General features: G+C 34.7%; 1 protein-coding gene and 1 long non-coding RNA gene across 17 annotated transcripts in view; both read right to left on the bottom strand.

The window, feature by feature from the left end:
* LOC119073729 (titin) overlaps window positions 1-14317 on the bottom strand; it is a 104658-nt gene extending 90341 nt beyond the window's left edge. For 9 of the 15 annotated variants that reach the window (XM_037179347.1, XM_037179348.1, XM_037179349.1 and 6 more), the window contains exons 1-7: window positions 13815-14312; window positions 2559-4236; window positions 2271-2500; window positions 1402-2191; window positions 1213-1337; window positions 576-1025; window positions 156-509 (exon numbers count right to left, since the gene is read on the bottom strand). In XM_037179347.1, the coding sequence (XP_037035242.1) occupies window positions 156-509; window positions 576-1025; window positions 1213-1337; window positions 1402-2191; window positions 2271-2500; window positions 2559-4236; window positions 13815-13932 (3745 nt within the window). In that variant the 5' untranslated portion in view covers window positions 13933-14312. Of the gene's footprint in view, window positions 1-155; window positions 510-575; window positions 1026-1212; window positions 1338-1401; window positions 2192-2270; window positions 2501-2558; window positions 4237-13814 lie in introns of all 15 variants that reach the window. The other 6 variants (XM_037179360.1, XM_037179357.1, XM_037179358.1 and 3 more) reach the window with 4 other exon arrangements.
* Window positions 14318-17367: 3050 nt separating this feature from the next.
* LOC119073752 lies at window positions 17368-20510 on the bottom strand. 2 transcript variants are annotated; one of them, XR_005087082.1, is made up of 2 exons: window positions 20230-20510; window positions 17368-17418 (listed from the first exon to the last, which is right to left on the bottom strand). It is a non-coding gene; the product is annotated as an uncharacterized LOC119073752 (long non-coding RNA). The 2 variants fall into 2 exon arrangements; XR_005087083.1 differs by lacking the exon at window positions 20230-20510 and adding an exon at window positions 19459-19682.
* Window positions 20511-23338: the final 2828 nt, after the last annotated feature.

Below are 23338 nucleotides of genomic sequence, written 5' to 3'. Positions count from 1 at the left end.
ACTGATTTTGCCTTTTGAATGGCGAGTACGTATGCTGTAGTTGACGGGAAACAACTTGGCAAAAGAAGCAGGATTTCAATATCAACGAAATTGATCTTGTAACGTTGTGTGCCAACTACATCTAAGGTGCAAAAATAAACACAAATTGTACTCACGGGCTGCAACAGTGTACTCTCCGGTATCAAGACTTGTAGCATGAACAATGTCAAGGGCCACAAATCCAAAGTCATAGTACGTGCGGAATCGTGATCCAATAGTTATTGGACGTCCGTTGTGGAACCATTCAACTCGCATAGTAGGATCACCCAATGGCTCCAAACGACATTCTAAATGAATGTTCTTTCCTTCACCAACGGGTTTAGGATCAGATAGTGGTTGTACGAAGATTGGTTTTGATTTCGAAATTTCTTCAACGTCATATTGCGGCTCAACAAACTTAGAATTTTCCAAAGTTTGTGTACGTTCGAACATGCCACGGTGCATGCTTGTCGTGTCGATGCTAGTGCGTGCTATTTCGTGCGAAAGATCAATTGTTAGAGACTCGCTTTCAGATTCAAAAAATTAATGGAACTCACTTTCAACAACCATGGTTGACTGGGCCTGTGCTTCGCCCATTGCATTTCTGGCTACGACAGTGTATACACCGGCATCGTCCTCTCGAACGCTCACAATGTCCAAAGCTACGTATCCAAAATCGTGATACACTTGAGTTCGATTGGCTGGCATAATCGGTTTGCCGTTGTGATACCATTCAACAGACATCGTTAAGTCACTTTGTGGTTCAACGCGAGCTTCGAAATGGGCACGTTGACCTTCCAAAATTTTGTTCGTTCCTTTCAAGGGTCCCAAGAACTTCGGTACTTTAGTTACTTGGACCTCTTCTTCCTGGCGGCGACTGTATCTGCTTGAGTCCTCCAAGTGTTGAATTTTATCCAATCCATTTGGATGTTGTGAATCGAAAATGATGTCCTGCTTCGTGACAACGGTTAATTTAGCTGATGTTGCCGCTTGACCTAAGGTATTTTCTGTGGGGGAAGAGAGAATATTTTGGTTAACTGTTGATCATCAGTTGAATTTCTTTGAAAATCCACTCATTTTGAGTGGAGAACACGTTTAAATGAAAAATATTCTTCTTTGACATAGCATGACATAGCAATTCTCCTAACAAGAACAGTGCTAAGTCTTTGACGCTGGAATTTTAAATATGTTTACCTGCGCGACAAGTATATGTTCCTACGTCATGAACAGTAAGTTGCTTAACAGTCAATGCGACATAACCGAAGTTATGGAAAGATGTTGTCCTAGAGCTCGCTTCGACTGGACGTCCATCCTTAAACCTGGTTATTTTCAATTTAATTAAATTTGGTCGAAATGAGTCAAAGGATGGAATGCTAGACTTACCATTCAACGCGTAGACTAGAATCGCCAATTGGCTCCAGACGAGCTTCAAAGTGCGCATAGCCGCCTTCTTTAATATTCAGTTGATCTTTGATTGGTGTTTTAAATTCGGGTGGTGTTGCGCTTTCCTGTACTTCATGTACGTACTTCTGATGTTGATGCTTTTGATACGCTTCCAGTTCTTCTACTTTTTCGATATAACGTTGCTGTTCGGGAATTCCCAAATCAGCGGTAACAGTGCTTCTAGAGAAAATGTTCACGGTAGATGTGCTAATGGCTTCTCCTAACCGATTGACAGCCCTTACGGCATATGAACCAGAATCTTCAGCCCGTAGGTGCATGATATTTAGAGAGACATATCCGAAGTTGAAGATTGCAGTGATTCTTGAGCTGGCTGTAATCGGACGACCATCCTTGTACCATTCAACACGCATCGTTGGATCACTAACTGGAGTCAGTTGAGCCTCAAAGTGAGCATTTCTTCCCTCTTCTAATTCGCCGAGATTTTGAAGCGGCCGAATAAATACCGGCTTTTGATTGATCGATTCATCGATAGACTCTTGTCGTTGGTATCTCGAATAGTCTTCGAGATGTTGAATTTGTTGCAAGCTACTTGGATGTTGCGATGTCTGTTCGATTGATGAACGTTGATGAATTGTTAAAATTGCACGAGATTCGGCTACACCAGTTGCACTGGTGACACGACAAACATATTCTCCACTATCCGCAGCTATGATGCTTAGCATATCCAGAGCAAGAAATCCGAATTTGAATGTGTATGTTGAACGTGAACCTTTAAGGAAATCAGATGATATTAGTGGTCTAGAGCGCCGGCTTATAGTTTTGAATGTTTTGAAAATGACGTGACTTACTTGCAGTAAGAGCTCTTCCGTTCAAAAACCATTCAACATACATCGATGGATCGCCAACTGGTTCTATTCTTCCTTCGAAATGAATTTTGCCACCCTCAATTTGAGTGACATCTCGCAAAGGAATAATGAATTGAGGCGGTGGATACACTCGATCTTCTTCACCTGGACGAGGATGTGGTCGAGTTCGTTCGACATGCTTCAAGTAGATAACTTCTGGCTCCGGTTCAGGTCTATAAAAATTGCAAATCAATTACTTATAGACTAAACTGCCAAATGTGTAGCACTTACTGTGGCTCAATGACTTTCGTTGGTCGTGGGAAGTACAGGCGTCTCTGTTCTGGTGCTGGTCCTTTCGGTGTTTCAACGAAAAGGCGGGCTCGAGTTGCAGTTGATCCAGCAACATTCTGAGCGGTACATTGATACCATCCTGCATCACTGGCGTGAGCTCTTGGTATATCCAATGTTGTAAATCCGCCGTCGACAGCAATATGAACATTGGGACTGGATCCTATTGCAACACCATCCTTCTGCCACGTAATTCTCGGGGCGGGTGTGCCAACTGCTCTGGCGTTTAGTGTAACCGGCTCGCCTTCACGAACATTAACGGTGGTAAAGCGTTCAACAAATTTCGGTGCGACAACCTGTTCCTTTTCCAAAACAGTCAATCTTGCTTGAGTTGTAACCTCGCCTGCCTTATTACGAGCAATGCAAGATACAACACCTCCATCGTAACGGCTTACATTCGTGATCATCAGGGAGTGATTACCCTGTTCGTTTACTAAAATTTTATGCGTAGCATCGTCAAACACTTGTTTGTCATTGATGAACCAAAACACTTCCGGATACGGACGTCCGGTTAATCTACAATCAAACCGAGTCATTTTGCCCTCAGTAGTTTCGCGATCCTGAAAACCACGGATGAAATTCGGTGGCAGTGCTTTTCCAGCCTCTGCTGCTTCAGCCATTGCGTCTACATGCGGTCTCGGTTCGTACGATGGAGTTTCTTGTGCAGGTTCGATGACTAACACAGCTGAGGATACAACGCATCCTTGAGTATTTTCAGCCAACAAAGTGTAGTGACCTGAATCAGCTGAATTTGAATTTTTAACTCGTAACGAAGCTTGGTTATTCGAATAGGTCGTTTCGTATTTCGTCGACGGTGCAAGTCGTTGACCATTTCTAAACCAAGTAAGTCTTGGTTTCGGATTTGAAGCTACCTTTGCTGAGAACACAGCATCGGCACCTTCAACTAGTTTCGAGTTTCTCGGTTTCTGTTGGATCTGTGGTGGTGCAGCTGGACCAAGATTACGATCAACTTCATAGGTTAATTGACTATCAACTTCATGAGAAGATCTGCGGGTAATTGATTCTCTGAATGACACTTCACGTAGGAGTCTATACTCGAACGTGTCTACTTTAAATTCTTCTTCGATTAAACTATAATTATTGTAACCATTTGAATATTGTGAGCTCTTTTGTTCATATCGTTGGAACGATTGTCCAACGTTACTGCCCTGCTGTGATTGATATGATTGTTCATATTGTTGATGGTAATTTTGCATTGGTGGCATTGGTTGACCTTCTGGTTGAATGTAAACCGAACAAATAGCTTCGCCAAATTGATTCCTGGCTGTACAGGTGTATTCTCCCTCATCACCAGGACCGATTTGATTAATTAACAGTGATACGTCGCCAGTATTTTCGTTGTAACTCATTCGAAATTTACTGGACTCGAGAAGTGGTGCACCTTTTCGAGTCCAGGAAACTACAGGCTTTGGGTTACCACGCAAACGGCCATCAAAGGTGGCGTTACCACCTTGGGCAAAGCGTGCATTTTTAAATATTTGTTCAAATACTGGCGGTGAGATATCGCCTTGATGGTATAGTTGTGGTGGCGGTGGTCCTTGCTGCAATGCTCCGCTAACAATATTACTACCACCATGTTGGATGCTCTGCATTCCATGAACTAATTAAGAAAGAAAATTGTTTGATTATTAAACGGTGATAATGGACTGTGTGTAGAGAGAGTTTTGTGTTTTATAGAATAAACGGCATCAGTCAGCCAATACTATTCGAAACAGTACAAATAAACAATAATTGAGCTAATCAACACGAAACGCGATAGAGTTAAACTTTATTTTTGAACATTTGTCTGAACAAGGATCAGATTACAGTGTACCATTTTCGTATCCGCAACTGTGAAATTCAAGCACCACATCCAGATAAATATTGTAGGAGCAGCAGATTTTGCACCGTTTTTTATTCTCGGGTTTTCACTTGTTTTTTAAAAAAAGAATGAAAATCGGCCGAATTTCTGTCATAAATATTTTTGCAATTAAAAATTAAAATTCACGAGAGATTATGCCACACTAGTGTTAGCCGTGCCACACATCAACATTCCGTTCATCTACATTCTAAAAATAAAACTTTGCTCTCCTAGTGTTGTTGAGATTATTCGAACGAATTATTCGAGCGCATTCTTTAAAATTATTTAGGTCGGTTTTGAGTATATTTTGTGAAACATTGACAACCGCCGTTGATTTGTAGTCGCAATCGTTTCATTACTGAAAATGTTCAATTAAATTCGAAAAACGTAAATTTGAGCGTTGGCCTTTATTTCTGAAAAAATACAATTAATGCAAGCCTAACAATCCCATTAAATACCACGCCAAGCATTACTTAGCACTCTAAATTATACTTATGAAATACCGACCAAAAATCTATTATTTTACAAAATGCAACAAATAAATACTCTTGAAGCTGGAGATCTTCATACTACCAATGGAAAATTACTCTACTTTTCATTGTAAACCAGAAAAAAAATGAAAATCAACTTCGGATGTTCGCTTTACATTTGTTAATTATATATTTTTCCTCAGCAGATTAAGAGCTGCACTTTCTGTACCGGATTTTTTTTTACATCGAATTCAGATAATTGGAACTTGAACCTGTTATGGACGACAATCATCTGTTTAGTCTTCAGAAATAAACGGCAAGCTATGACGCCAATGAGGTCTTATAAAGCAAATGTCATGTTCAAAAAATGAAAAAATGAAGTAAAAGATTTGAAATCAATATCTTGAAAATACTTTGATAAAATGAGGTAATAGATCCGATAGTGAAACTGCTGATGTGACTGCTGTTTGTGAAAGTTTAGTTATTCATCTGTGAAGTAGAATCAACGCACTTCAAGCAAGAATGGTTCTCTTAATAGAGTACTGAAACTGACAGTGTATCATAGAAACGTAACTGTAAAACTGTAAACTGTAAAAAAATTTCAAGTAACATAGAGTACTTTCTGCAGCTGACCACTATGATCACACATGCTTGAAGTGCGTTGGTAGAATGCAATAATTTGTTTTGGTGTTCATGCTTCTCTGGTTGAAGAAAGTTTTTTATTTTTCCAAATGATGAAAATGAAAAGACAATTAAAGTGCAGTGCTAATCGGCTAATTGAAATAGAAGTTCCCGTTGGCATGATACTGTTTTGAGTTCATTTCAAATGTTATCAATTTTGACACTTTCCAAAATACGAAATTTTTTGTACCGATTGCACTCTCATTTCAATTTTTATTTTCTGCTAGGACGACCAACTTAATATGAACCGCACTGCCAATTTAAAATTACTTGAATTTGAAAAATTATCTAAAATTCTAACATTTGATATAATTTGTTGTGAACATGGCTAAGCAGCAAGTTCTTTGACATTATAGTGACTAAAGTTTTTAAATTCACGCCGTGCGGTCGAAATTTAAAATGAATGGTGCGAAATTCTTTCTAACGCAGCGTCACTTTCAACAAGGAAGCGTTGAAATTTGTTTTTCGGTTCACTTTTTCATTGACTTGTTCACTTAAAATTCAAATCTTAGGCACACTTATTGTGTGAATTAAGAGGTTCCGAGCCTACGCTGAAATTGTAGCCTACATTTCTGCGTTTCGAAATTTTTGATCGCTGATATCTTTTTACGAGAGCCCTTTTTGAAAAATGTACGACCACATTTTCGAGTAAAAATATGTCAGCTTTGAATAAAAAATAAAATTGTCTGTGAAAGTTCCATGTGCTTTGAGAAAAGTGTACCTTTGATGCAAATTTGGGGCATCGGTACAGTTTTCTCAAAGCACATGGAACTTTCACAGACAATTTTATTTTTTATTCAAAGCTGACATATTTTTACTCGAAAATGTGGTCGTACATTTTTCAAAAAGGGCTCTCGTAAAAAGATATCAGCGATCGAAAATTTCGAAACGCAGAAATGTAGGCTACAATTTCAGCGTAGGCTCGGAACCTCTTAAATTAATATTGGGGGTGGGATGTTTTTGTCAACATAAAACAGACAAAATAGAATTATTGCCTCACAAGCACAAGAGTAAGCATTACAAAACATCAGTGTTGTTCAAGACATGAGAGTAAAAATCGTTAGAAATAGGAAAAGTGATCTCTAAAGTACTTTAGCGATCAATTTTCATATTTTATAGCAATCAATTCTTTATTTTTGGCGCTCAATTCTTGCTTTAGTTTTACTAAATTTTAAAATTCAAGGTACAACAAGGTAAAACATCAACAACACGTTTCGTTTGTTCCGCAATGATTTTATTTTATTCAAAACTTTGGAACTGGAAAAGATGTGAGAGAACTGCATTATTTGAGGTAAATAGTAACTTACTTTATTCGAAAAGGTGAGGTAGAGTTGATTTTACATGATGGAGGTGAAACTTTGCACCACGTTTGTGAATAAGATACATACACTAGCATTCTCTATTTGGACGTAATGTTAGTGACACCAATACTAGTGTGAAATAATGAATTGGTCGGGACAGAAACGTATCGATTGTGAAGGAATTAATTTTACAAGCTTTTGTTTGTCCTAGGGTCGAAAGTGACGTATTACGCAACTAGGAAAACTAGAAAATTGGTGTCAAAAGCATAATTCTACATAACAAGGGATCAAAGGTAGAGTTTTAGTGTGAATTTTGTTGAGCCGAGGCGTAGCCGAGGTCAATAAACACACGAAAAAAAGAATTTTCATTTCTGAGGGCGTCAAAAGTAGTGCACGCACTCATATTGTAGTAAATTATGCTTGAAAAGTCTTAATACACACTCGGAGGATTAGGAGGGATAATATGTTGAAACCTACTATATTAACATGATTTCATTGAGTTGCATGTGGACATTGATTGAGTAACTAAACGTCTTTCATTCCAAGGACTTAGCACATATCGAGTCTATATCGTGTTCAATCCCATTATAAATTTAATGAAAAAAGTCGCTACGCTCGTATGGAAAACTTATACTAAAGCTGAAAAATCAACATTTAAAAACTTGCTGCACATTTATTTTCATTTGACAAGTTGTCAATGACAATAAACTGTACACTTCCTTCAAAGCAAAAGTCTTTTCATCCGTGCGGCGTGAATAACCTTATTTTCTTTACTCAAATGGTGGGCGGTTAGAAAATGGCGTTTTGTTGGCGCACTCTCTGGTGACAGTTCAGGTGAGAGAATTTTTATTTTAAAAATTATGTGTTCATCTTGCTTCGCTCTTTTTTTTAATTTCATTTATTTTATCATCCCTGTGTAACAAATTTTAGAATATTTTCGCTCTAGACGAAAACATCGCTCTTATTGGAATTTCCTATTTTCCCCCTTGGTAAACAAACAACTATAGCTTCGGACTGAACTGTAAAATTTTAACTGACAAAATTTAGTTATTGTACCGTGGACGGAGTTTAGAAAATGAATATCGGTTGATGTATAACGAGTGATGACTACATGCCAAAGTGCCTCAAATCAATCCCCAATTTTCGTAAATAAGAATTTGAAGGAACTTTCAGAACTTTCTAGTTTTTCCTTTGTGTTAACAAATTATTGTGGGGAAGAAGATTGTATTTCTTTAATGTTTTTCAACTTTATTTGAGATCTGGACATGAGATTTTGAAGCTATATTTTATCGGTTTATTGATTCAGATAAAGTTTAACTATTTACTTAACTTTTAACCAAGTTCCTACTGCCTATAAAAGGTTTTTCCTCGAAATAAATTTTTTTTTCTTAAATTTAATTCAAGATATAAAAAGTTGAACCATTGTCGAGACATGTCGTAGAACAGTTCTCAGTTTAGAGTAGTATTTTAGGTGCCTTCTAAAAACTAATACGGCTCATTTACAAAAACAAACAATTGAATTTGAAACTCTGCATAGACAATACACAACATATTTTGTGCAACTCAAAGTCATTCACGGAAAGGTGAGATGCGACATATTTATGAGCTGTTGTGGTCTGTAAATGTTTCCACGAAAATTTGGTTGAACAAATGAATATCTAGATTTTATTTTTTGCCTTTATGTTCGACACGCAAATAATTATTAAAACAACCGAGTGAAAAAGGATTTTTTAGGCACTAGATGTGTACAGTGGGGGAAAATATAGAAGTCATATTTTTACCGAATACAATCCAATTGATTCTATTCAATCCAAATAGGTTAAAGGACGAAAAATGTCTTAACATTGGTAATGCATGTGGGTGACATGAATAATGAGAATTAGTTTTTTTTGTGACTTTTTATGTTTCTCCGCCTGTACGAGATTTTTTCGTTAAATTATCTAATTTGTGTATGCAATTGTTTCAAAACCGATTAAAAAATTCTAACCAGTGAATGTGAGTACACGAAAAAGGTGCTTTTGTGCGGACAGAAACAGATTTGTTCCACAGATTGTCATGTTCTATCCATCGCCGAAAGTTTTGGTTGTCCGACTATATAACTCGGCGGTTCGCTCATAGTTTCCAAATCTGAAAAATCACCCATCTGCGGATGCCTGAGTTTCTATGGCGAACAAATAAAACTTGCTGGAGACAATAGAGCATGAAAAACTGTAAAGCCAATCCATTTCCGCCCGTTAAAAAATGTTGCTAGCAGAAATCGTCGTAGTAATACGTTTAAAAATGCAGACCTCCGCCTCTTGCAATAGTGTTGCATGACCAACTAACTGAGATCAAATTTTCAACAGTTTGAGGCAATAAAGGAAGTGTAATTCTTTCTTGAAATTAGTGTTTTGAGTCTTAAATCTTGTTCCTCATAAGATCGGAAAATACACTTAACTTTAATTGTTCGATAAACTCAACATTAAATATTTTTTTACTAAGAAGAGCGGCGGAATTTTAAATGTTCAATTTAACTAATAAAAAACTGTGAAGCTGTATAAAATTTAGTAACATGTAATAGTCTACCACATGACAAGCGATAAAAAAAATGAAAAGTTGAGTTTCTGTGAGTTTCACAGGACCTGACCTGAATTTTCATTTTTTAAACCGAGTTTTGTAATGGATTTTAGATGCTGTGTTTCCCCAAAAAAATCTCTTACTTTCACTAGTAAGTTAATAAACCATTTCGGCCCTAAGGAAATCAAAAACTTTGTAAGTAAAAAAAACAGCTGTACACATTCGAGATCTGTTACAGACGGCTGTCATCTGTTATCGACAACTACAGCAACAATAAACGACAAAGTCTGATTGGTGAGGTCCTATATAGCGAAAATCATGTTCAAAACAAATGAAGTAAAAGATTTCTGAAATCAATCTATGAAAATCTTCGATCAAATGAAGCAATACACTCGCGGAATTTTGAAAACCGACACACTTTCTGTTTCGTGGCTTTGGTGTATTTTGCATGTATTTTTATATGGAGTAATGAGAAACTCAAGTAAAGCACAGAAACAGGATAATGTGTCGGTTTTCGAAATTCCGTGTGTGTAGTGTGAATAGTAAAACTTTCCATATGCTTGCAGTCTGCGACAGGCTAAGGTGCGGTATTGATAAAATATTTCCGCTAAGTTCAATCAGATCAATTAAACGTATAAAAATAAGAGATCAGTTCTGGCTATTGTTCTCTAACATAGATTTTGTTGCATCTAACGAAGAACATAATTTTGGATCAAACCGTAATAAACGATACGTGTGACAACCTGTTATTAGTTCGCATAAACTTAATGGAAAGTAGAAAGAATTAGTACACTTCCTAGATCACATTTGTGCGAGTAGTTGGAAGCACAGATAATTTTAGTATGCAAAACTGCTTAAAGGCGTATAATCTTTCCTTTTTCGAACTTGGACTTTTCGAGAATTAAAGTTTCTGTTTTCGCCACGCCAGCCTGATAAACAGTGTAAATAGTGCGTTTCTATCAAAGAATGTAGGTCAAGGTCAACAAAAAATTTAAAAAAATGAAACAGTTTCAGAGACTAAGCCTATTATAATATGAAGTTTTTGAGGGGTAGATCAAACTTGAGTCATACTACAAAACATTTTCTATCTTCAGCTCGGTTATTCTTTTACTAAAAAAAGGTTTTTTTTGCATAATTTACAAAATTATCGGAAATGGTAATGTTTCAAACATCAAGATCCAAAACTTGCAGCAATTACAATTTCTAAACTACAACATAGATGGGATAATAACACGTCAAATCACTATAATTACCGCAGAAAAACTGCAGCATGATCTATAATGGTACATGTCTAAAAGACCAAAACTGAAGTAAAGAAACGTAACGCTTAAAAGCCTACACGCACTTATGCCGTTTAGCTCTTAGTTTAAGGTCAAATAATGAAAATTCCGCCCTCTACTGTTGTCAAGTTAATGGAGAGCTTGATTGCACCTTAATTCTAATTTGCTTAAAAGGTTCAGTTGAATAATAGAAAAAAGAAAGAAAAGAAAGAAAAGAAACACTACCGCAGATCAAATAAAGGGTAGGATTATCTGATCTAAAACCGCAATCAGCGTGCCCATTTTGGAGGAATTAAATTTCCTAATTCTTTCGGCACGTTTTATCCGTTTCTCTTAAATAAAAATAAATCGAAGTGCCTCCGTTTTTTATGTTAATAATAATTAATTCCCGAAAAAAGGCCCTGGTGAAAATACACAACGTATTACACATTGTCTGCAAAAGAAGCACTTCGTACGGAGCACTTCATTCAACAGTTTATGCAACAGATGCATCTAAAGTGTGACCGTTTTTCTTTGTCAGTCACTTACTAGGGATGAAGCTGTAGCCTGTTACTCCAGGCCGTTATAACCAATGTTTGCTAAAAAAATCTGTTATCACCGAGTTGCCTACCACTTCTCAAATAAAAAACCTCTAAAGTTAATTCAAGTAATTATTAAATCACATAATTTTCGAATCCACTGGGTAATACTTAGAAACCATGGAAATTAGATCCAGAACATTTTTCACTTAAAACAAATTTGAAATTCGAATGAGTTTAGGAAGTTTACTGAATAAAACAGATTTTAGCGAGAGATTCTACCTTTACACAAAATGTGAAGCTCAATTCAGATTTAATCTCTTTGAATCAATCAACTATACTTGCATAAATATAACGGTCTTTATCTGCAGAGTAGACTCCCTCACTGAGCCATCACACCTTACATGACAATATTAAGTCTAAATTGCTAACTAACACTAATTACTAATTTAACTTAGATAAACTATTCCTACTGAATGATCTCATACAATTTTCTATTTCTAATGACACTGGGCAAAAAGAGTGTCTTAGCGGCCGTCGGTACTTTTAGGATTTCCGTTGGCGAAACGTTACTGTCGGTCTTTATCATTTTATTTTGATGAAAAGGCATGTCGACTGAAGACTAGTATCAATCGATGAAAAAATCGAATTATCTATAAAAGATTGATTTTTTTTTTAAATATCGATAATCGAAGGAAAAAGTCGATATTTTATCAATCGTAAGAATTATCGAACATGCCTATTTTACAAAAACTTAAACTGAAAAATAAAGAGCAACAAATCAAATATATTCTTTCGCCTGTAGGTCAACATCCCGAGAGAAATGATTGTGATCAAAACTAAGTTGATTAAGTAAAAAAAAATAACTGAAACTTTCAACGAAATTGGATTAAGTGTAAGGTGAGATTGTTATCGGAAAAAAATATTAGTTCTATTGGGTTCATTGCGATTAAATGTTTTTCATGAATGAGAGACGGATAAATCTCAATTTTCTTTAATTCTTAGGGAAAAAAATGGAAAATAATTTGAAGAAAATTCCGAAATTGATTGAAATTCCCTCAAAATTAAAAAAAAATAAATTTGAAAAACTGAAAAAATTTGAATAAAATCTTTCGAACTCGACAAAGAAAATCCTCTGATATTCTCGGAAAATCTTAATTGTTTTTCTTGATTCGTTCCCGTGGATTTCTCAATTGTTTATTTTGATTTTTCTGAAGATTTTTGTTAAATCTTCTTCTACTCAAATTCCCGATTGTCAGACCTTTGAAATATTTCTTACTTAGAGACCTGTTTAGATTTCTTCTACCAAGAAAGACGAAGCATTATATATAATCTTACTTAATACAAAAATCTGTTGTTCATAGATATAAGGTCCAACCATCCAAAGCGAGTATTATCGAAAGACCCGACTAAGCGTTACAATTACAATTAATGTTCTTATCGAAATACTCATTTAGTAACTTTGAAAACTGCGTTACATTTGGCACATTACACGCCGTCCAATTTTAAATGAGTGTTCTCGACAACAGAAAATGCTTCCTTCCAGTCCCATAAACTGGTTACGCCGAGGCGTTGCTAATTTCCACTTCAAAATAATTAATTAACTTCAGCTCATTAAATCATTCCAATTTGAAATGGACAACAAAAATAGCTGGCAACAAATGTATTTTCGTATTAATAACCGACAGAAGGCAACGTTCTTACAAATTTGTTGCGGTATGATTGTTTACTTAACATTTTCGATTTCGATTTCATCACAACCGTTTTATAAACATTTGATTCCACTGACTTTTCAACAGAAAAATTGACTTTGAGAAAGTTAACTGCCATTTTCGGAAAACTAGTTCCAATCCAGCGATGTGGATTCACTGTAAAATTCTCCATCTACTAGAAAATGTGCAATTAATTTTATGTAACCACCGCATTTGAAACAAATTTGGATTGATTTTTCATTCAAATGGCGTGCCATTCAATAACATGGGTTAACCGAATATGGACAAGAAATCAATGCCATTTACCACATAATGAATATTCGATGAATTTGAGAAATCAATCAGAATATTCAGATGTTTCAATGTGCTTCACTACATTCAGACGGAGACGATAAAGTAATATGAGTAATTCACAGCCCAGGAAAAAAATTAGCTCACACACATCAAACCTATTTTTAGAATTGTGTTCGTATCCATTTGGTAAGTAATCCTTAGTGGTGCTTGAATCACATTTTTTTATTCATTTTTTTCACAATTTTTTTTTTTTTTTCATTTCATCATCGATTACTCTCAATCGATTGCACTTTTTTTTTCAGATTTCATTCAAATTTTCCTTTCGGTGAATTGATTTCACCGGAAAAAATTCATTTTTCCATTAAAAAAAAATCACAAATTTTCATCAATTTTGAAATCAAATTCACAAATTGAACCATAATTTCGTATCACAAAAAACAAAACCAAACGGAAAAATCCGTTAAAACGTCGAAAACTGCTATATAATCCCATAAAAGGAGTGTCGGTAAGACGATCCAACACTGACCTCTTTGCTGAGTTACTTGTCGGCTAACGGTGTGCTCGGTACGGCTAATCCTTTGCTCCTGGCTCATAAATTGTTGTGATTGATCCTGTTGGTAAGGATTCGGATTTTGGCGATGCATTATGTAACACCGTTGTTGAAAATATTTTCAATGCGAATAAGATAAAACGCTGAAAAAAACGGCCGAAATGCACTAAATCATTCACAAGAAATTTTTTTTATTTCACAAAAATCACTAGCCAGCAGCGATTGACTATTTTCACTATGCAAAGAAAATTAAATTCACATAAAAGTCCTTTGAATCCGTTTTTGTATTTATTAGTAAAATGATTTTTATTTTTCACTTATTTTCGTTTGATAAAATAAATTCTTTTTTTCCTTTAACTTTCTTAATTTGCCATCCACGGCCTAATGTTAGCAGAAGTTTCAAGTCATAATCCCCGAGACGGAAACCAAGACGTCGGTCGTATTTGAATTGCGAGCGAAGAGTGAATGAAAATAGCAATCCGGCAGCCGATCGTCGATGCGGTGTGGAATTTTTCGTATGTATTTTGTCGCCTCTTCATTTCACTAACACAGAGTGGGGGCCTGGGATGCTGACTGTTATGTACCAAAATATAATCGCTCGTTTTAGAACCTCCAACATTTAAAAGAAGAAAGAAAAAAAAAACTCGCCGCAGTAAAATCACTCTCGAAAAATGATTATTTTTCATTTTCTTCGTTTAACAAATTTTATATTTTATTTATGGACTATTGCATATGTGTATATGGGATGGGATGGATGTGTGTATAGATATGCATACCCGAATACCAGTTGTTAATACATTCAAATTTCAAACGGCAAGAAAATTCTTAATATATTGAATGAGCAAGCAGATCAGTTCGTACATGCTATAATGATGTTCGATATTTACTTTCACATGCACCACTGAAAGATGCATTGATAATCTAATTGCATGCTGTGAATTTGCACAGTGCATTATCCGATAATGATTTTTTATCGCTTTTCACACATAAATAGATGTGAGTACATATACTGCACCAATAAATCCACAGTAAACAGCATTATGTTTTGTTATGATCATTATTTTTGAGAAAATCTATGTTAATTAAGTTGAAATCGACACATGGGATTTCTGCTTATTTTGCTCATGCTTGACGTACGTTAAATGGTGCTTGTTTTTATCGGTTTTCAGAATTATAATACCTTGTAATACTTGTATGTGCTGCAGTTGATTCGTTTACAACTGTTTATGCTTGCAATATATGGATCTGTTATAGCGTATTTAAGTATGGACTGATTTGTATCGTTTATAGACGTCTGCATAATATTATGTTATATTATGATCCAAGATCAGGTGCATCGATCCGATCGGTATTCGTTGCAATTTATTAGGTGAAGGTGCTTAGTGACGTTTTCAGCATGTTGTTCGCGTATTTTTACAAGGTAATGCGGGTTGCAATTGTTTTTCTTAAAAACCGAATCTTTCAATTAAACCACAAAACTCAAAATTGTTGTTATTGCGTTATGTTACAATTGGCCTTACGAATTGACGTTCAGAAAATTGAAACTTGGTGTTGTTTCGAGATGTAAATTTTCGATTTCAATTACTTTCACTAGGACTGTTGTAAATTGGTTCTGGTCATCTGCGGTCTTTACATAATAGAACATTGGATATTTTTTCGAAGTGACTTTTTGCACCCAGGGGAAAATAGCATCCACCTTTTGTTGATGATAAAGTTCTGATTGAACTAGTTGCCCTCCGTGGTCCACTTGAGATAAGTTCTCTCCAAACATAGTGGGAAGTTTGTATCACTATCACATCCACACCATAACTGGTAAAATTTGTCTCGGTGGACCTACATTAAGCAGAGTGACTTGGATCTTTTACCCAACTTTAGCCCAAGGTAATGATAATTTACAAAATTAAAAAAGAAAGACTGGCTTAGCGAAGGGATTTAGTTTATCAGAGAAAGAACTTTTTACTCCAGAGATTCAGAAGCCATTTTCCTCAATAGGAAATACCAAAAATATCAATTGAGAAAATACTTGCAAAAAAACTATTTTCTCACAAAAATGAGTTTATATTTCGAGCTGGAGGCGTTGTAGACATCTAATCAAATATTTCACTTCATTCGATTTCGCTACTTTGTTTAGTTTTGTTTATTGGTTCTTCGATCAAATCAAATAATCAGCTCCACAGCCAAATTCTTCTCTCGAGATTAACGAAAGAAAACTTTGAATTTGGTTTTCAGAATTTTAATTCGACCCTGGAAAATCGTCCAAAGTTCAATGTTAAGTAAAATTAAATTAAAATCTCAGTTTTCTTCAACGTTTCCACTTCCAAAGAAATGGACACATTATTTGACCTTTTCATTTAAACTAACGACGAGCGAACCGCAATGTCTTTTGAAGGGTCGTTCACCCACAGACAAATAACGAAAAAAGTCTTTTAATAATTAAGGAATTTATTTATTTATTTAAAGGACGGAATCTAGTCCCTAGACAGCCATTGTGCATGTAATGATCATTCTAAAGGGTTACAGTTTAATCGATGTGTTGACAGTAGATGAGAATTGAGAAGCCGAAAAATACAGGCTAACTTTAGCGAAGGAAATGTAGATTTCGTTTTTCTATTAGTTTGCCGAAAATGCATCCAAATATTTTTGTTATCATTTAATTTAGAATAAAAATCATAAATAACAAGACACAAGTTTCGAATGTAGGTGTTTATTTCTGCACGGTACAATTCCCGTATTAATATCTAAGAAAAAGTACATGTAAGCCTTTGCCCATTCATGTTGCCTTTCGTTCCAAGTTCCAATTTGTTCTTGAATTTAAGAGTGTGGTAATTCTCTAACAACTGTAAGCAAAACAATTTATTTAAAAAAAAAAACGTTTGTCATCACAAAATGCGAAATGCAACGGAAAATTGGTTAAATGATTCGATGATGTAAATTTGCATTCCCAAAACTTTTCAATCTAATGACAATTTCATGAAGCCATAACAAATTATAGCAAGTAAGATGATTGTGAAGAAGAAGATGGTTGAATGGCTGAAATAAAAAAAACTGCTGTCAAAGGACATGGAATAATTAAAATTTCATAGCATCGTAGCACGTATTATCTTCACAGTGAAACATATACACATAACAGATGCGGGTACTCACATTTTATGTTCGGCACAGCAATGACGACGAAAGAAGAAATATTTTACCTCCCCGAAGAGTGGTATAATATGTGCGCACAAATATTATTTTCAGATTAAAAGAAACACCAACAACGTTTAAAGCATTATTATAACATACCGATGGATGAATGTAAAAAAATAAGAGTGAAATATGAGACAAATATATATTAGTTTCACACACAATTGGTATTATATGCAGCAGCATCCATGAATTTATAGTTTTATTTGCATCAAAAGAAAATAATGTTTGTAATGCATGAGAATAGGGCAATCAAATTAGATGACTTTACCTGTTACCGAGGATGTCGGTGATTTAAAGAAACTTATCGATTCCATTCGAGTTTCCCATTTCTCGGATGTATTGATTATGTTCGTTTTCAGCTCTGTACTGGTCTCTATTATGTGCGATGTTATGTCTGTAAGAAAGAAATTGGAAATAAATTACTTAATAAGTATGTGTTCGGTTGACAGAGAGGCACCCGAGAGAAGCATTTTTCTTAATTTTAGGTTCCCAAATTTATCAAAATTGAGTGAAAACAGAAGGGCTATCTAGACGCGAAGATTTGCACGTGGGAAAAAATTGCTCAGAGGTTGCACAAGAGAAACTAGTAATTTAGAACAGTTTCAGAAACATATTTGAAACTTAGACTTAATAAGTATGTTACAGGTGACGTCAGTGAAATTTACACACGGATTTGTTTCAGCTGTTTTTCAGCTGATTCACTCATCCAGACAAAAGTGCTTGCTTAGCTACTTCTTTATACGGGTGAAATAGTTACACGTGCGCGCGTAGTAGTGGCTGAACCGTATGAGTGTACCAGCTGAAACAAATTTTTGTCTAAATTTTATTGACGTCCCCTGTAGTATAATTCGTCTAAGAATTAAGGCTCTCGGTCGTTATGCATGTTATCCACTCATAGGCCTATTTAAGCCTGACATGTCAGACAAATTAAAAATTCGAAAATTTATATCTACCTTCAGTAGTAGTAGTAAATGTAGTTTCAATAAAAACTACTACTATCGATTCTGGGCTAGGTACTTACACAAGAATCGTTATTTTCTAACTAATATATCCAAGTGGAGCATCAATGCTAGTTGATTTTTCTCAAGCTGAGATAAGGTAATATAGTACAGATAGTTTCAGTGATCTTTAGTTAGTTTTTTGGAGCAGCAGCAACTCTTCAAAGTTCAAAATACAGAGCCTAATATTTGGTAATTAATTCCCTAAATTCCTGAAAAATTTCCAATTTTCTTTTCTTTGTTTGTTCATAGCTTAGAGTAATTATACCTAGAGAGGAAATTTGTACGACGAAATGTGGTCCCAACATCAGTTTGTATAAGATACACATTTCGTATAATTTTATACCAATACATGTATGCGTTGACGCTTTTTCGCTTTTGATAGTTCGATTTGCATTCATAATTAAGAGGGCAAACACACATACCAATAAACATTTCGTAGTTCATGTTGAGACCACATATTTTACGTAATTTTGTTCGAAATTTCCTCTCTAGGTATAATTACTCTTAGGTTCATAGTTCATAGTTCCTGATGTTTTACGAGTAACACAGATAAATTGCATAAAAATTCGGTTCGGGAAGCGACAATAGAAAATAGACGTTGATTCTCAGCTTTCATCTGTTATCGATAATGACGACAAAAATAATGACAAACATGGTAACATGGTCCTTTATATAGTAAAGAAATTGAAGTACAAGATTTGAAATCAACAGATTAAAAATACTTTAATCGATTGAAGCAATAGACCCGATAATAATTCTGTTCATATGCTTGCCGTCTGTAACAGGTTGAGTGGCCCCTCGATAAAAATAGGCTCAGAGTTGAATCGTTTTAATTTCATGTCGAAGCTACTATCGGTGAATATCTGTCATTAGATTAATCAACTATTGAAGAACACTTCATAAAGAACGAACTATCTTGTTAGACCACATCGTCGAAATTGAAACAATCGTCAAATTTGGTTTACAACAAATTAAAAGATCCAGTTGAGATAGCATGATTTTCTGAAACTTTAAACGACGATTCAATATTGTAAGTGAAATATTTTCTTCTACTCATTTCTAATATCCTTGTCTTCGTATCAATTTTCTACATTTTGAATTTCCATTTTCACGACACCAAAGCCGAAACGAAAGAAAATGCTTTCAAAACTCACGAACATTCTCTCCCACACAAAATTTTTGAAAATATTATTCATTACGAAAATACTCCAGCTAACATGAAAACTCGACATCTCTCTCTCGTATGTTTTACATTTTCCTATTTCACTAACTTGTTGTTTAAATATAAAATGACCCACATAATGGTGTGTGAATACGAATGTATTTCGAGATGGAAATTCGTAAGACACACAACATTTTCGAATATTTTTCAAATTTTTCGATTTATTTATTTTTTTGTAATAAAAAATGGATTTTGCAGATTTATACTTTACTTCTGATAGAATATGTTCACATGCACCATTAGAAGGATCAAGCATTGTGCGAATCAACAAATTTTCTTTTATAAACAAAATTCAAAATTTTGACTGCGAATGTTTCTAGGTCATATGCCAGTACACATACTTTGGCTATTAAAATCAATTTTTAAACAAACATTTCGCAATTAATTTAATTTGAAGCTTCTATACCCGCACAATCTGCACTTCGCGGACAGAGAAACGGTTTTTATATTGTGATAGTGATGCGAGTTAGGTAAGTTGAGGGAATTAAAAATAGTTTTCGGGATAAAATTTCTCTAATTCGTTTTGTCACAGAAATAAGAATTTTTTTTAGATAAACAAATTTTAGAATTTGTAAACTTTTTCCCTGTTTGAAAAAATTATTTGGCGAGTAAATGTTGGCTGAATACTGGGGATATCCATTTATTTTTTGTCACCAGAAATTCAATGAAAATAGTATAAGTGGTTTTATGCTTCATTTAACTGTTGTTCAACCACCATAATTTCGTGATTGAAAAACTCACATCTGTTCATTCCAAACATTTCATCCTTTCTTTCATCTTCATCTTGCATTGCCATAAAATGGTTTATAAATTAATATAGTTGGCAGTGTAAGTTCTCCTCTTCCAGTATGGCACTGGATAAACACCGAAAAAAAAAACTTTTCGGAATCAATCGTCAGCAATAAAATTTGCAATTTAGATTTTTATACAAAACATTGTTAGTTTGGACTTAGATTCTTTTCTGCTCGCTAATTTAAATTACATTTCATTGTTTATATACGTTCGCAATCAGCCGGATACCATTTGTTTTAAATAAATTTTTCCGTGTGCAGTCATTTTTATTTTTAATCTTGAAATTAATATCGAAGCCACCATTTCTCAAAATTAAAATTTTTTTTCTGCTGTTTTTTAAGAGCTAATTCCAACTGGATTTGTTTTTTGCTCTTTAATTCGAACATCGCTTTGTCACCAACAACAACTTAATTTTTGTTATTCTTGATGTCGTGCCAATGTTGAAAATAAACTTGCGATAATGTTTTTATAGCTTTTCTTTTCCACATAGTAAAGTGAGGAGAATATATTTTTCTGTACAATCGGTATATTGTCAGTGCAATTGTATTCAAATATGTAGCTTGGTGCGCCATGGCGGTTTATTGCTTGAACTAATTAGACACTGGTGTTAGTTTACGGAAGAAATTAATCTTTTAATTCTAGAAAAATTCGGACAATATTCTCTCAAAATTTCTATTATATTGAACAACAATCTGATTCATCGGTCCGTCAATGACAGTACGTGAATCACATACATCTAAGGAAAATATAGATTATGTTGCCTGTTACTACTGCCAAAAAGGCAACTAATTTCCCATTTAATTCTAAATTAAAATAGCTTCTCATGGCTTCTTCCACAATGCAAAATAATTTATTAGTCAACCCAAAAAAATTCAAATAGGGTACAGGCCGACCAAAAATAGATAAATTTAACGACGATTGGCTTTTTATTAACTGTCGATATACGGCTTCGGAAAATCTTTTGTTTGAAATTTTTCTGGTCAATGAAAACGTGACATTTCTACCGTGTGATTACACGGCAAAGTAAAGTAAACCAGGCAGGAACGATTTGACTAGAGACCTGAATTATCTAGAAGCTTAATTTTTTGCGAATAAAATTTTTAAATTTATGTACAGTGAACGACATCTCCAATGTCTCACTGTCATTTTTTTCAGAGAATGTCATTGTGAATTTGCAATGACACAATAAAATTCTCAGAAAAATTTGACAGTGAGACATTTGAGATGTCGTTCACTGTAAGCGTTTATTTGAGTTCATTTTCATCGAGTGTATTAGGTCCCTTATTTGACGTTTCAATGCACCGCTCTTGCGCAATATTATCGCTCATAGATGATATTATTAATGGAAACAGCTATCATTATCACCCAGAACGCGATAATATCGGCCAGAAAGAGATATTTTTAACCGATATTATTGTCCCTAAATTATTACCCTAAACCCAGTGGATTTTATCACACTCAATTTTGTGGACGATCTTATCATCTTCTGAGCAATATTATCATCTGCTGGGTAATATTATCATCTTCTGAACAAAATGAACATCTTCTGGGTAATATTATTGTCTTCTGTTTGATTTTATGGCCCTGTGTGTTAACATTTGTAAAATGCATAATTTAGCCCTATGTTATAATATTACCAAGTTTGTGCCCTGGAAAATATTATTGGCCTGGATTTTTTTTTGGTTGTAACAGTAATAGTACGAAATATCTAGTTTGAATGATTTGGAATAGGAACATCGACTCTTGTTTGTTCGACGGTTTTTTTTTTTTAATTTAATTGTTAGTCCATTGAATGGCAGTGCGAGAAGGTTGTTTATGTTCGATAATGATATGTTATAAAAGTCAACAAGGGCAATTAGTGAATAAATCAAAAATTACTCTGGGCGATATTCCTGCACCGGGTGATCATTTCTGGGAAAAATATCGCAAATATGGTCATATTATCTCTTTCTGGGCGATATTATCGTGTTCGGGGCGACAATGACTGATTTTTCGATCAATAATCTCTGAGCGATAATATTGCTCAGAACTGCATATTTTCGTCCGGGAATATAATCACACGGTAGAAATGTTCCGTTACCGTTAAGCGCAAAGTCAAATACACAATCAGTCGGTGAAATGTGATTCTCGTACATTTTTACACACGAGCTGAAAATTTTGACAGATGGCCCATACATTTTATGTCAAAATTTGACTTCACCGGCTGGTTGTATACCTGGCTTAAACGCTCAGAGTAGAGTGCGCTACGGACTTAGCTTAATACATGATTCTATCAAACTATAAATGGCACAATTGTAAATGTAGAGCTATTGTCATTTTTAATCTGTACTATTTTGCAATACAATTGATATTCATCGGTCGCTGCCCTCAGATAATGTACATGAATTTACTCTTATTTTTGGTGATTAATGCATAATAAAATTCTTTTAATTGCGGTTGCTGCTTCATTTGTTTTACAAATAAAATAATGTTTCTTTTGCGAACGTAAACAAATGTGGGCGACATTCACAATAAAGTCGTGAGTGGAATTGTAATTGAGTTATCAATTAATTTAATGTTGCAATGTAGGCATCCTCTGTCCTTTGAAATACATAACATTACAAACGACTGTGTACTACCGCATTAGCATTTGCAGAAATGTTGATTCAAAATTTGTTAAACGATTGTCATATAATTCAGTAGGAAAATCACATCGCGTGTTAAAGTATTAATAAACGGTTGGTGAATTTAATTGTGCAATTCTAATGCGTAGATATCGCAGAGTTGCAATGATCTCGAATCTCTCACCTCTATTTTTAAGTATAATAAAAATGTCGAATAAATTTATTTCTGTACCAGATTTAGACTGATCGAAGATCCGGTTTGTCACTAGTTCTAATTTGAATAGACATTTTTTTGAGGAGACGAGACTGTTACAATTTCCTAGATTTGTCCTTACATATCCTTATTGCCATACTTTCTGGCCTTGGCTTACCACGTCCTTAAGTCTAGAAAAACTAGCTTAACTGAATCTATGCATTCGTAGTGAGAATTACGATTAAAGAAAAAAAAAAATCAAAAATCGTTAGCAAAGTTGTGATAACATCTTTCCCATTAGAAATTATAAAATCAAATGTGAACTTGAAACTTTCTACTGATCATCTGAAAGACAAAAATAAACTTTGTTCGAATGGAGCATTTATCTAACGAAAACTTTTTTTGTGAAAGAACGGATAATAATAAAAGCAAAAAAGTAATAAAACGAACGCCCGTATAGCCGGAATTATTCGAAAAATTTGCCTAATCATACAGACACCCAT

Source organism: Bradysia coprophila, unplaced genomic scaffold (genome assembly GCF_014529535.1).
Source record: "Bradysia coprophila strain Holo2 unplaced genomic scaffold, BU_Bcop_v1 contig_138, whole genome shotgun sequence".
Classification (NCBI taxonomy): Eukaryota; Metazoa; Arthropoda; class Insecta; order Diptera; family Sciaridae; genus Bradysia; species Bradysia coprophila.
Note: the sequence above shows the minus strand (reverse complement) of the source record. Positions and strands in the feature narration are given on the sequence as shown.